This window comes from Myxine glutinosa, chromosome 13 (genome assembly GCF_964187855.1).
Source record: "Myxine glutinosa chromosome 13, kmMyxGlut1.1, whole genome shotgun sequence".
In the NCBI taxonomy this organism is placed as follows: domain Eukaryota; kingdom Metazoa; phylum Chordata; class Myxini; order Myxiniformes; family Myxinidae; genus Myxine; species Myxine glutinosa.
In genome coordinates this window covers 5,805,390-5,820,193 of record NC_136273.1, presented here as the reverse complement: position 1 = coordinate 5,820,193, position 14,804 = coordinate 5,805,390, and the positions used below count along the sequence as shown (strand labels likewise).

Sequence of the window (14,804 nt, the reverse complement as noted above, 5' to 3'; positions counted from 1 at the left end):
GATCAGTGACAAAAAAAAAATCTCAATTTAATCCATTTTCAATTCAGGCTGTAATACAACAAAATGTGAAAAAAGTCAAGGGGTGTGAATACTTTCTGAAGGATCTCTATAAATCAAGGATAAATTAAAATTGACAACAGGTATGGATCTGATGTCAGGCCTATTTTTACAGGTTTTGTTGTTGCAGCAAGACTTTGGCTAGAACTTGATCACTCAAGTAATGAGAATTTCAAACCTTTTGAGGAAATGGTGTTATGGTAAATTTTTGTTTTTTGTGGATCAATTAGAATGGATGATTACCTTGTAATGAACTTCATGAAAAGCTGTGATGCCTTTTTTCTTTCTGTCTTTGCAATTGTTATCTTTATATGGATCTAGTTGGGCTAGCTGGTGTTGGGCTAGCGGCTAGGGTGCCGGCTTAGGATCCTAGGATCCTGGGTTCGAATCCCGATCGATTGCTGAATTAACGCCAGGGGGGTTGACTCAGCCTGTCATCCTTCCGAGGTCGGCTAATTGAGTTCACTCAATGCCAGGGGTAGTTCACGGCTACCAGTTCACTGGTAATTCTCTGTTTGTCGTTAAAGGCGGCAAAAAGGGTTGGCGTCAGGAAGGGCATCCGGCCGTAAAACATTGCTTCAAAAAGGGGACCGAAAAACAACAACAACCACGGTTCCCGAAAAAGGCCAACCCCCACTTTGCGGGGAAAAATGGCCTCTACAGGTGGTTATTTTTTTATTATTTATATGGATCAAACAGAGTTTTGTATTTTAAAAAACCGTTTTCAAATCCAAATTCATTCGTTCTCTCTCTCTCGTTCTTCTCAACCCTTCCCTCTTCTCTCTCCCTTCACACCTCTCTTAGTATTCCCGTCAGTAACGTGACGGATGGTATTTGCTAATTAATAATAACGAACGACAACAATCCAAAAAAGGGGAATACACACAGCAGCATTAAAAATATAATAATAATGGCACGCAAGTTATCAACGTTTTTAATTTGAAAAATTAGAAATACGACCAACACTACATCACATTCCTTCTCTTGTGTATTTTCCTGCAATGCCAAGCTATGAAGCATCTTCATCGACAATCTTGGGAGCCAGAAAGTACTTGACGTGACCCATATCAGCGATCTTGTATTCCACCACTAGAAACATACGTACAAACCTTTCATTCATTCATTCCAAACATGTATTTATTGTTCACATGTTACATTCATTGGGCATCGTGCAAAAATACTCAGAATCCAAAGTTAGGCCATAAGCATATTAAGTTTGTAAAGGGGAAGATACACATAAAGATAAAAATTATTTATTAGGAGGAGAAGGGAGGACGGGAAAGCGAAGGAGAGTTGAAAATGCAACCATTTTGTAAGGCAATTTAGATGAACGAATGATTTATAAAGTCATTGGCATTCAAAGCATTGGCATATTTTTACCTTAACCATCTCCAACACTTTTACTCTCCTCCCCTCCTCTACCCCATCTTAAGGAAAAAATAAAAAATCTAATATCCACTCCCACTCGTCCAAAAATCAAATAAATCATCAAGATTTTTAAAAAGGGTTAAAATTGCAAAATGACTGCAAATTGAAGGGTAACTGTCTCAATACATTCGGATCCAGACATTCGCGGGTTCCGCATATGCGTTGTTGATAAAATGCGACCTGCTTCTACATTCACGGCCCTGTGTCCCACATATTTGCGGGCTCAAAAAATAAAAACCTCCTACCAGCTACACACATGACACTTCTAAAAGCATCATCCACACGTCATGCATAAAGCCGTTGTACGACGTGCCCATAAACCATCCCTCACCAGTTGTCGGTGTATATCTGTTGATTTCTTTTGTTACGGTTTCAGTTTCATGCGTGACATCGATCTTCGGAAATTTTTTGCTAGTTGGTTCAGGGATACTTTATCTGGTTTGCTGTCTTTGTGTTTGCATACAAAGTTTGATGTGTGTGTATATGTGTCCTGGCCAGAACATTTTTACCAATTGAGCTTTTGTAATAAAATTTTCAACAAGCCTTTATTATGAGAATATGGAGACAGATAATTAATAATTAGGTGAAAATGTGAAAGGGCAAAGTTATAGTAACTCTAAATATGGATGAAACTGCCAAAGTTGAAAAAAAAGGAAAAGTACTTCTTTGTAGGTGGGTCATGATCCCCCAGAAAATTTTGGGAGATTATGCGTTCGGTATTATTATTGCCAAATGAAACTACTATTATTATTATTGTTAATATTATTATTATTAAAAAAAAAATTGTGACAATGTTATCAGTTTTTTTTTGTAATTATAATGCCATGCCGTGGTAGGACCTATTAAGCTGCTCTATACACCCTGACATGGCACGTGTTTAGATACATGGGAATTGTTCCGGATTATTTGTAGTTAATTATCCAAATCAACTCGTGATATCATGACGATCTTTGTGGATTATCACACATTCGACATCAGAAAGCTCCAATAGAACAAAAAAAAAACACGACACACACACACACACACACACACACACACACACACACACACACACACACACACACACACACACACACACACACACACACACACACACACACACACACACACACACGTAAGACAGTAGTAAAGGGTAACTGTCTACAGAGGTCTATTGTCCTATCGTCCAATAAATTACAAAACACCACAGATGCACATCATGGATGGAAGCCAAAAGTTGCACGATGCCAAAATCAGAAGCCAAACCTCACAGATCACGAGATTTTTTCAACAAAAGAAAATAATTAGTAAACTCGTTAAATGAAAAGAAAATACTTTGATTTGGCGAAGGAATCGAAGCGCTGATCTGATTTCAAAGATGACAAAATTAAAAATAAGAAATTAAGAAAAACTCAGGAAGCACACGAAGATATGAAATGATGTGAATGCATCACAGATGAGTCACGAAATAGCGGCTGCGGATTAGAAACCTTCACCAAATTAATTACATGTAAATTACATACACAATACACATAGATTGGGACTCGCAGACCGACTATCTATCCTTCCATACTCAAGTCGGGTAGTGTTTTTAAAATAAATAATAATAATAATTCATTATTTATTTCTCTTATTTCGGTGCGCACCCAGAAACGGAAAAAAAATTATATGACAAATAATTGTCACCACCTTTTAGGAGCATACCTGGAAGGTCATGCAAATAAGCATTTCTATAAAAAGTTATAGCACAACAAAAATCATGTCGGGTCTCCAGGACCCATGTTACACCACCTCGGGTTAATAACAAATCCACAGGGACAGTCAAATTGGTAACGTTCTCTAAAAAGAGAGACGGGTGGAATTAATTCTCACCACCTTCTTCTGCATCAACGTTCCTCGTTAAGATTTATTGGTCTCGTGTGTTCACAAACTTCACCGATACCAGCAGACTCGATCGGGTTTTGTGTTCAACAGAATCCCGTTTTTAGTTTGCGAAATATAAAGACGGAACTTCAGTATTTCCCGTGAAGTTCATAGGAGGGAATGGCGATGCGAAACTCCAAAAATGGTCACTATTTCCATATTTACCGACGTAGACAGACGTTCTCCTGCCTGGAGGACATCTGATCACGGTAACGTACCTGGAAGCTTTTCTACCTGGGTAACTTTGACACGAATCAGCATATTCAGCATATAGCACCTTAATTTCCAAAAATCGCAGCATGCTTTTGTGATGCCGAAAATACGGAAACCTCCGTATGGGTCATTACAAAAATACGGAGCACCGTGCTATACGAAAGGAGTTTCCCCCATGTATATAGATAGCCCTTATTAGCCGGGCCGCAGCACAGCTGCACGATACTGCAGTTTTTTCCCTCTTTCTAGACAAGTTCCAGAAATGTGGTCGTTAGGGGAAAGGCCTAGAACGTGGAGGCCCTTGCCTGTAAACTGTTTGTTTCTTGACAGGGAAAACGATCAAAAGTGGGCTCCTCTTCTACGGTAAAAGCAGTGATAATGTTAATGAAAATGATACCGATAATGGTACATCTATCTATAATTCCATTAATCTCTGTGTGTATGTGTGTATGTGTGTATGTGTGTATGTGTGTATGTGTGTATGTGTGTATGTGTGTTTGTATGTTTGTCTGTGACCGCTGTTTCTCGACAACCACGGGTCCGATATACTTTAAACTTGCCAGGTATATTGCTGGGGACCCGAGGATGTGCCTTTTCAAGGTTTGAAATTAATCGGACAAGTACTTACCGAGCTATGGCGATTTAGCCGTTCGACGTTCGCTTTGGCGTTGCGAATGGACCAAACCATTGCATGTAAATAGAGGGGGGGGGGTTCTGTGGTCGTTGCGAATGGACCAAACCATTCATGTAAATAGAGGGGGGGGGGGGTTCTGTGGTCGTTACTGCCACGTGGTTTCAAAGTTTTTTTTTGTTGTTGTTGTTTGCACGCATGTTTTTTTGCACCCACGTACGGGCACGCCCTAGGATGTTTACACACACACACCCCTACACAAATTTTTTTTTTTTTTTTTTTTTTGGCAAGGAACGGGCACCCACGTACGGGCACGTCCTAGCTTATATATAGTACGGGCATGCCCTAGTAATGATAATGCCAATAATGATTCTGATAGCGACAATAATGAAAATGGTACATAATGATCATTTCTGTTGATCTGTCCAGGCCATAACGCTTTTACCATCAGCTTTTTAAAACCTTTTTTGTTACCGTTTAACAGGTGTGGGCCAGTCAAAACGAATGTCTATACACCAAGTAAAAATGAAAGTGATCAGTACATAACACATGCCAACAATCGTACACGGTTGCATGGAATGAGGGCGGCACACATCGACATAAAACACCATACAAAATATGACCATCACGATACTCCAGGTTTTTAAAACAACAACGAGCCAAGTACACCATCAGCATTAACATGCACATCACTGAATAAAGGCAGACATGATTCTCTCCCCCCCCCCACCCCCCCCCCTCCCCACCCTTCGGACTCTTGTTTCATACCACATACCTAGTGGGACTTCAGCAGACATGCTGAGCGTCACTGTTTGAGAAAGGGGTGTGGCTTTGGTGAAAAAGTTCAGGTATCGCAAAGCAAAGGTCAATTGCACAGGCTCATTCATTTCAATAGTGACCTGGAGGACCACAGGAGAGGAAAAAAAATTATAGGGAAGAGAGAAGCACGAGATACAATGAGGAAAGGTTGCAAGTTTTCTCAAAAACGTTTGTAATGAATTTTCTTTCTTGTGATCCTCACCGACTCTTCCTCTTTAGTAGAAGCAGATTGGCTCAATTTGATTTTTCCCGAACCGAGCTCTCCTTGCGCCGCAAAACTAACGCCATCCTTTGTGCAGGCGATCACCACGGAATCTCCGACTTGGCTTAAGTCTTTGCATATCCGAGAAAACTCAACGGAAGGCATGCGCACCACACAACTGTACTCTTGGTCCTGGATGAACACAACAGGAAAATATCATTATAAAAATTAAAAATAATAATAATAATAATTCAGCCCTAGTTAGGGTGCACATTGGCAAACACGGCACAAACCCAATACTTGTTCACGTCTCCAGAATTTCCTATTAACTTTATAAAATGTGGAAAAGCAGTGCTGGCAACACACAACATGAGGAGAATAATGGGAAAAAAGAACGTTTGCAGTAATAATGAAACCCCAAACACACACGAACACAAATCCAGCAAATACGGTTCAAGTACCGCAAAGCAAAATCAACTGCAAAAGTTCAATAAAAGGAATAAAGAGGCAAAGGACACTGCGAGGGGTGGAGTAGTCCATCACCTGAGACCCTAAAATGTTGATTTCCTTGACACCTCCCCCATCCCCCTGGTTTAGCTCACTTTCTTCGCATCAAATTAAGGAACTGTCCACTGATTATAATTTATGATGATTTCCAGATCAGCGATTGCCCAAAGACATTCAATTTCATCAGTTTCACACCTACCTCCTGGGTGTTTTGGATATCATATTGGACAATAACATCTCATCCTGTGTTCTGTGTCCCCAACAATTTTGTATATGTAGGCAAAGGCAAATGTGATGCTGAAATAGCTCAAATTAGCATTTATTAAACAACAGCTCTGTTTCGTCCATTACAACGTGCACCGAGGTCTATCGTCCATTACAACGTACACCGAGGTCTATCGTCCATTACAACGTGCACCGAGGTCTATCGTCCATTACAACGTGCACCGAGGTCTATCGTCCATTACAACGTGCACCGAGGTCTATCGTCCATTACAACGTGCACCGAGGTCTATCGTCCATTACAACGTGCACCGAGGTCTATCGTCCATTACAACGTACACCGAGGTCTATCGTCCATTACAACGTGCACCGAGGTCTATCGTCCATTACAACGTACACCGAGGTCTATCGTCCATTACAACGTGCACCGAGGTCTATCGTCCATTACAACGTGCACCGAGGTCTATCGTCCATTACAACGTGCACCGAGGTCTATCGTCCATTACAACGTGCACCGAGGTCTATCGTCCATTACAACGTGCACCGAGGTCTATCGTCCATTACAACGTGCACCGAGGTCTATCGTCCATTACAACGTGCACCGAGGTCTATCGTCCATTACAACGTGCACCGAGGTACTCTCGTCCATTACAACGTGCACCGAGGTCTATCGTCCATTACAACGTGCACCGAGGTCTATCGTCCATTACAACGTGCACCGAGGTCTATCGTCCATTACAACGTGCACCGAGGTCTACCGTCCATTACAACGTGCACCGAGGTCTACCGTCCATTACAACGTGCACCGAGGTCTATCGTCCATTACAACGTGCACCGAGGTCTATCGTCCATTACAACGTGCACCGAGGTCTATCGTCCATTACAACGTGCACGAACAATAACAATAAACTAACAGTTAAACAGTTAAAGTAAATAACAATAAGGGCATTAACAATAAAAACACTCATACACGATTTGATGGAAGTTGTGGTGCCAGAATGTGATGGAAGTTGTGGTGCCAGAATGTGGTGTACATTTGTTGAGAAATGTGGTGCCAGAATGTTGTTCAGATCTACTGAAAGTTGTGGAGATAAAATTTGGTGTAAATCTGGTTCTGTTGTGGTGCCATAACGTTTGTGGAGATTTAGAAGTTGCGTTGCTCGAACATTGTGGATGTCAAGCCGACTGTGGTACAAGTGTGGTGGAAGTAGATAAAACTATGTATTATGATTTGGGCAGAGGTAGAAAATTGGAAGCAAGGCAAAGAAGAGCACAAATATATGGGCAATCCCAAGATCATTTTATAGGGAGAACACACCGGAATTCCGAGCTGTTCTACATCAAGGTCCATCAGCTTCATCTCGTAATCTGATATTCTCTCCTGATCTGTCGCATAACATGGCATGAACACAATCAGGGGTCGAATAGAACTTACACGTGCACCCCAATTTCAAAAACAGGTGAACAGAAATAATTTTACATTCAGTATACACCAAATTTTACTTACCGAACCAGAGAGTTCATAGAACACCTTAACCTGCATATTCTTGAGAAAAAGGACGTGGAAATGGTCTTTTCAACTCTGGCTTTGAGTTTCCAAGCACGATCTACATTAGCTTTGTTCATGAATTTTGACTAACAACCATACAACACTGATGGATGGGACCCTACGGTTTAGTAAGTGGCTTTCTGATTCGTTTACCTCCAACCGACCATAGTTTGATGGTCTTGTCAGGAATGCTCGCTGAAAGAGATCGCTTACAGTTTACAGAGCTGAGGCTGAACATACTCTCCACTCAGTCTGGGAGATATTCATTTTTATGGAGAAGCCTCTTTCACGCTCCGCGGAGTTTGTTGACAATACAGGCCTGACTAGTTTGAGTGACACCATTCTTTGTTTGTACCAACAGAAGGATATTTGGCAGGTCAATGGCTTCTGCATTTGATTATCTCTGTCCAGAAATCTGTGAATTTAACACTTCTAGAGGACACTCTTTTCTTGATCGGGGTTTTCATGTCCGCCCAATCATCAAGCACATCCACTGGACCAGCAGACCTGGCATCCATTAAGGAAGTGCTTGAAAAGAGCAGTAATCGTCTCATTTCCGGATTCCTCGATGTCTTTTTTTTGTGCCAGGTTATATACACTAAGCTTACATTATCTTGCCACCGTCACCATCCAACAAGACCCGACTCTTTCTTCTACGTCCTCCACAGTTCGAGTGACGACATTCTTTGCAAGAGCCTCTATCTGTCCTTTGGAATCACCTTTTGCTCCGTTTGTTCTCTTCCTGGTGGTGTAAACTGAGCTACTGATACACGACACGAGGACAATATCACTTATTTTAACATGTTTTTCCATGTATGCAACATTTCACCGCACCGGCGGGATATTTATAGCAACAAGAAATATAAATATGTGGCGGACACATCACTTCTGGGTTGATGCCAATCCTGGTCAATGTCGTGTTTTTGGTTCCACAATGTACGCGCCCGATTAGTCTTGATAAAATGGCGAATTAAAATTCCTCATTCTCTCCTGAGCAAGTGGCAGCTACATTCAAGTGTAAGGTGTGCACAGAGGGAGCTGCAGATGAAGGAAATGTTGAGTTGGATCTTGGAGACGGCGTGAAACTGGAAGGTGCGAAAACATTTTGTTACCTCGGAGACATGCTGAATGGAGAAGGTGGATCAGACTCGGCAACGGTTGCTGGAGTGAGATGTGCATGGAAGAAGTTTCGGGAATTGAGTGGCGTGCTGACGAGGAGGGGAGTGTCGTTGAAGCTGAAGGGAAAGGTGTGTGCTGCATGTGTGAGAAGTGTTATGATTTATGGGAGCGAGACATGGGTCATGAATGTAGAGCAGCAACGAAGGTTGGAAAGGGTGGAAATGCGAATGGTTCGATGGATGTGCGGAGTATCGTTGAGAGAGAGGAAGACACATGATGAATTGCGAAAGATTATGGGAATAGAGCCTGTGATTGATGCTGTGAAGAGGAACAGGTTGAGATGGTTTGGTCATGTGTTGAGGAACGATGAAAGTGACTGGTTGAGAAGAGTGATGGAAATTAATGTAGAAGGAAGTAGAGGACGGGGAAGCCCGAGAAAGACTTGGCTAAAGATGGTGGAAGAAGAAATGCGGGCAAGGGGGTTAACATGTGGAGATGCAGAAAATAGGGCAAAATGGAGAAGATTGTCATGGGGATCGCAAGGCTAATCCCCGCTCTAGCAGGGAAAATGGCCTTAAAATGCATGTTGTTGTTGTTGTCTCCAGAGCAAGGTATGTGTGAAGTGGTTGAACTAAAAATACAACGAGCACCATGACATGAGGGGAAATTTGGGGTGAGGGAGGTAAAGTATCCCTTCGATTATATCAGCGATTACCAATGTTAGTGGTAAATAAACTTATTTGGTCACAAATCATAAAATCCATTACCGTTTTCTTTCACATGAACACAGTGCACACAATTACAAACTTATACGTGCACCGTCAAAAATCCAGGTGCATTTGGTGCATGTATACACCTGTAATTTCAAACCGTAAAACAAATCCTACCTTATACCAAACACCCCAAAAATATACAACACCAACTCACTAGGAGATTCAAACACCAATGTTAGTGTGTCGGGACTGTCCTCTGCTCGTAGGGTGATGATGTCATCATTTCCTGCACACTTTAAGATTTTGGACATGCTGGAGTAAAGAAAGATACAAGGGAGTGGAAGAATAGAAAGGAACATGGTCACTGGTCAGCCACACACGAGCTCTAGTTAGGACAATTAATACAAATAGGGTCAATCCCTAACGGTACCCAACTTACCTGGTGAGATTAACACCCATGGCAAGGTTCCGGTCACAACGAAACCAGTCAAAACCATCCGAGCGCATCGTCAGCTGCACCAGAGAGACGTGTGACGAGTCCATGGACTGCAGGCTGAGGCCGGAGGAGCTTATATCCCAGCATGCTTCAGTTATTAGGTCCTTCAGAGCTTCAAGCACCTTTCAGTGGACAACGCACAGTGAGAGCCAAAAAAACGTTCACATAATATTCTCAAATCACAAAAAATTGATTATTAATATTGTTGCGGATATGGGATTTGCATTCATCCATATCCGCTTGTAAATATTCCCCTATTTCCTCAATACTTCCCAACTATCCCCAATCCCCCATTCCCTAGTCCCATTTTCTGTAAACAACACTCGGTAGACCCGACCTCCCCCTATTTCCCCCATTAAATGTCGTGCCCAGGTTCACCGCATCTCATGTAAGACAACTATAGGACATCTTGCTAGTTATTCTTAGTCTATGTCAGTTAAGGACTCGTTTCCATTAATTCTGACCCTTCGTTGCACCAGAATGTGATTGTATGGCACCGTTAGGAAGTTTAGGACCTCCCAATACCTCCCCGCAGCTCTTCCTCACGGTTCAGCAACAACAACAACAACAGCAACGGCGGCGGCGTGCACAGGGAGTGCGCGTCCTCACTCCGGCTTGGTTGGTAGGGGGTGTTGGGAGGGCACGAGGCCTTCCCAACGAGCCGCCATCGAACATGTGCTCGACGGGGTTACCAAATAGGGGCTCCCTGTCAGCTCCTCGTCAAGGGCGGAGCCCGGTAACCCCCGCACCCAATGGAAGCGGCGGACCGGTCCCATCTGGGGCGGAGCCAACCAGCCGAGGGCGTGTCACTCCCCGCTGAGCATGCGCAGGAAGAGGGAGGTGACGTCAGATGCGCGCTGAGCTTGGAGCAAGCAAGACGTACCCTCCGAGCGCTGTGAGGCCTCCCTGCATCTCTTGGACCATGCTTGATCCTGTCCCCGAGCCAAGGTGCACCTTGTGCTATCGAACTACCTGTCCTTCCCTGCCATCAATCCCTGTGTAAGTCAGCCTTGTTCCGTTTGTCTGTGGTCTGTCTGGGATAAGATAAGACTGTAATTAAGTGCCTATCTCTTCTGTGTCTTTACCTCACTACCTTGTAATCTACCCCTTTTCTCCACCACTGTAATTACACACTCCTCCGGAGGTCTTGAGAACTGTACCCCCTTGCGTCGTTTCCTCTTTCCCAGTCGTCGTGTCCTTTCTATCATTGAGTTGGCATAGCGCGATTTGGTCAACGTCTGGGTGGAATCGGGGTCTAGTCGGGGAATAACTGTTAGGTCGCGGTAATACACCACCGCTCGGTCAAAAATAACATCTAAACCGCGTCCGTAACAATATATAGAATTAACAAACCAAACTTAGTGTGCTATAACATCATGCAATGTTGTACGACAATATCAAATACCAATCTTCTTCGTTTGTTTGCAGCACATTGCTGTGGGGCAGCATCATTGGCTGAAAGCATGGTTGTGCCGCTGATGCGGTGCCCTCTGCTGGTTAGTAACTAACTATCATCCTTACGTGTGTTACAGGTAGCCGTCATCCTTTGAAATAAAGAAGATGAAGGAAGATGTTGATTCTCATTTATGACGGCTACCGACAGCAGAGACCAAAGATGCTCTTCACATTCACAACTCCACCAGATAGCCAAGAGCAACCCTATGCAACCCCCCTCTGTGTCGACACCCCCAGCCTACCCATTCCAAATGATATGCAGTGACTACTTCACCCACAATGGCAAGGACTACGTGGTGATTGTGGACAGATACTCGCATTGGCCCATGGTCTTCAGGTCAGAATCAGGTGCAGAGGGCCTCATCAAACGGTTGCGTGAGACATTCGTTACATTCGGTATCCCGGAAGAATTGACCTCTGACGGGGGTCCCCAATTCAAATCAGGCCAAACACAGGAATTCCTGACGGCCTGGGGTGTCCGACACAGGATCTCGTCTGTGGCAAACCCACACGCAAATTGCAGGGCCGAGTTGGCTGTGAAGACGGCCAAGCGCATGCTGATGGACAATGTCACTGCTTCAGGGTCTCTTGATGTTGACAAGTTCCAGCGGGCTCTGCTGATGTACAGGAACTCCATTGACCCTGAAACAAAAGCCTCACCAGCACTTATATTGTTTGGAAGACCCATACGTGATGCCATCCCTATTCCCATGGGCCGATACTCCCCACACGAAACATGGACGGAGCTGATGTCACAACGGGAAATAGCTCTTGCTAGACGCCACTCTAGGGAGCGTGAATGCTGGAGTGAGCACACCCATCTCTTACCCCCACTGCAGGTGGGCGATCATGTCTACCTGCAGAACCTGGCCGGCAACCACCCTGGGAGATGGGAACGCACTGGGACAGTGGTTGAAGTGCGGCAGTACCACCAGTATGTCATTCGTGTTGACGGATCGGGCAGAGTCACCATACGGAACCGACAACACCTTCGAAAGTTCACTCCCTTCCACAACACTCCCACGTGTGGCACAGGGACAGAATCTGGCCTGGTGGTGGGACTGCCCAGAGAGCCAACCCCCACACAGGCCCCATTGTCACTGCCTCATATGGCCCAGCCATCTGTTCCTACCCCTACACAGGCCCCATTGCCTCATATGGCCCAGCCACCTGTTTCACCGCCTCGCCCATCTCAGGGGCCACATATCACGAGCAGCCCCATCAGTTCACCCGCCTTAGTGAATCCTCCACCACGGCGATCCCCCTGCCCGACAGGACCTAAAACACGGGTACCACGTGCCCTCGCTCGGCTCTTCCCTCACAACCAAGCTGGTTCCAAGGAGCTCCAGCCACCGAGCACTCCCCGCCACCGTGGGCCAACCAGTGTGCCAGATGGACATTAACACTCCAGCTGTGTGACAATCAGTTTTTTACGTACCCTCAAAAACTTATCCCCAGGGGGGGGAGATAACTAACTATCATCCTTAAGTGTGTTACAGGTAGCCGTCATCCTTTTCCACACCCTCCCAGGCATTTCGTCATAGGGGGGGGGGGGGAAAGGAGAACATTGAACATTGTCCCAGTTGGGACCTTCACATTTATTATTTTGACTTTTGATTTGTAATAGAGATTAAGCTTTAGTGATTCGAAATGCTGTACACCTGCTTGTGTTGGAAAAGGATTTCACCCTTTGAAATAAAGAAGATGAAGGAAGATGTTGATTCTCATTTAGTTAGGGCAGGAATTTGTATTTGTTCAGGGTGCCGGACACTTCATAAAATATTCCGTGGGGACTTCAATGCCCCCGAATGAATACTGGCAGATGACCACACCACGTGTACACACACACTCCACACCACGTGTACACACACACACCACGTGTGTACACACACACACACCATGCGTACACACATACCACACCACGTGCACACACATACCACACCACGTGCACACACATACCACACCACGTGCACACACATACCACACCACGTGCACACACATACCACACCACGTGCACACACATACCACACCACGTGCACACACATACCACACCACGTGCACACATGCCACACCACGTGCACACACATGCCACACCACGTGCACACACATGCCACACCACGTGCACACATACCACACCACGTGCACACACATACCACACCACGTGCACACACATGCCACACCACGACACCACACCTCTGTAAAATTGTTCCATTCACTGCAACGTCCATAACAAACCCTTCACTGATCGGGTTATATCTAATCAAATGTTTGATTTGCTGAAGTATTTTTAATAACGGACACAAACACTAAACTTGTTTGTGGATTAAACGAAGGGCAAATTTTACAAATACCATCAAAAAGTAAAGCAATTTGTTCTTCTACAACAATGGAATCTTCCCACAACCACAATTCCCTCCTGAGAGGGTCCAACCAGTCACGTGACGTGGTGGCTCCTCAAGGTCGGACCAATCGACCGGATCGGATCCGATTATGAACAAAACAAACGCCTCACGGCATCATAATACCGAAACAACACAAACAACACTGTTCGAGTAAATCACATGGGAACAGCAAGCACTTGTTAATTAATACCAGTCAATGTTAATACTGAAAATAAAACAATTAAAATCAAAATAACCTCCTCACACCAGGATGAACACACCTTTTTGAGAATGCTGCCTTGCACGAGCCGCGCCTCAAACATGACGAAAGAATATCGAAACAAGTACAAGATCGAAAAAGGGAAAAAGCCCCAAAAATGTAAAAAAGCGCGAATGAGGAGCGACTTTCCTCAGACGAAAACGCGGGAAATTTAGGAACGTCACTTCTCACAGGAAGTTCGATGCCCGCAAGTACAATATACACTTTGTTATATATTTTTATATTTTATATACTAGTGTATTTCTTAACATTGTACGTCAAACAAAAACAAATCTTGTTTAACGATGTCGTTTTGATTTGCAAATTCACGTTTTCCTTTTGATTGACGGAACCAGAAGTGCTTGTAAAGTCCTAATGGACACCTTAAACATGGAAAATGAGGTGTAAAGTCCTATTCGACACCTTAAACATGGAAATTAGGTTTAAAGTCCTATTAGACACCTTAAACATGGAAAAGGTGTAAAGTCCTATTAGACACCTTAAACATGGAAAATGAGGTGTAAAGTCCTATTAGACACCTTAAACATGGGAAATGAGGTGTAAACACCTTAAACATGGGAAATGAGGTGTAAAGTCCTATTAGACACCTTAAACATGGGAAATGAGGTGTAAAGTCCGATTAGACACCTTAAACATGGAAAATGAGGTGTAAAGTCCTATTAGACACCTTAAACATGGAAAATGAGGTGTAAAGTCCGATTAGACACCTTAAACATGGAAAATGAGGTGTAAAGTCCTATTAGACACCTTAAACATGGAAATGAGGTGTAAAGTCCTATTCGACACATTAAACATGGAAAATGAGGTGTAAAGTCCTATTAGACACCTTA

At 43.9% G+C, this 14,804-nt stretch overlaps 1 protein-coding gene across 1 annotated transcript; it reads right to left on the bottom strand.

Moving 5' to 3' along the window:
- Window positions 1–719: 719 nt before the first annotated feature.
- Window positions 720–14,188, bottom strand: PCNA (proliferating cell nuclear antigen). Its single transcript, XM_068133650.2, has 7 exons — window positions 13,976–14,188; window positions 9,802–9,980; window positions 9,577–9,674; window positions 7,300–7,367; window positions 5,253–5,444; window positions 5,007–5,130; window positions 720–1,146 (listed from the first exon to the last, which is right to left on the bottom strand). Exons 1-7 carry the CDS (start codon window positions 14,015–14,017, stop codon window positions 1,067–1,069), a joined length of 783 nt encoding a protein of 260 aa, XP_067989751.1. The 5' UTR covers window positions 14,018–14,188; the 3' UTR covers window positions 720–1,066.
- Window positions 14,189–14,804: the final 616 nt, after the last annotated feature.

Bases quoted from the DNA above. Each gene is read 5' to 3' on its own strand.
- PCNA (XM_068133650.2), bottom strand. From the start codon at position 14,017: ATGTTTGAGGCGCGGCTCGTGCAAGGCAGCATTCTCAAAAAG. The intron at 9,675-9,801 runs GTAAGTTGGGTA...TCTTTACTCCAG, and splicing joins ATGGGTGTTAATCTCACCAG to CATGTCCAAAATCTTAAAGT. The intron at 5,131-5,252 runs GTGAGGATCACA...GTGGTCCTCCAG, and splicing joins CTACTAAAGAGGAAGAGTCG to GTCACTATTGAAATGAATGA.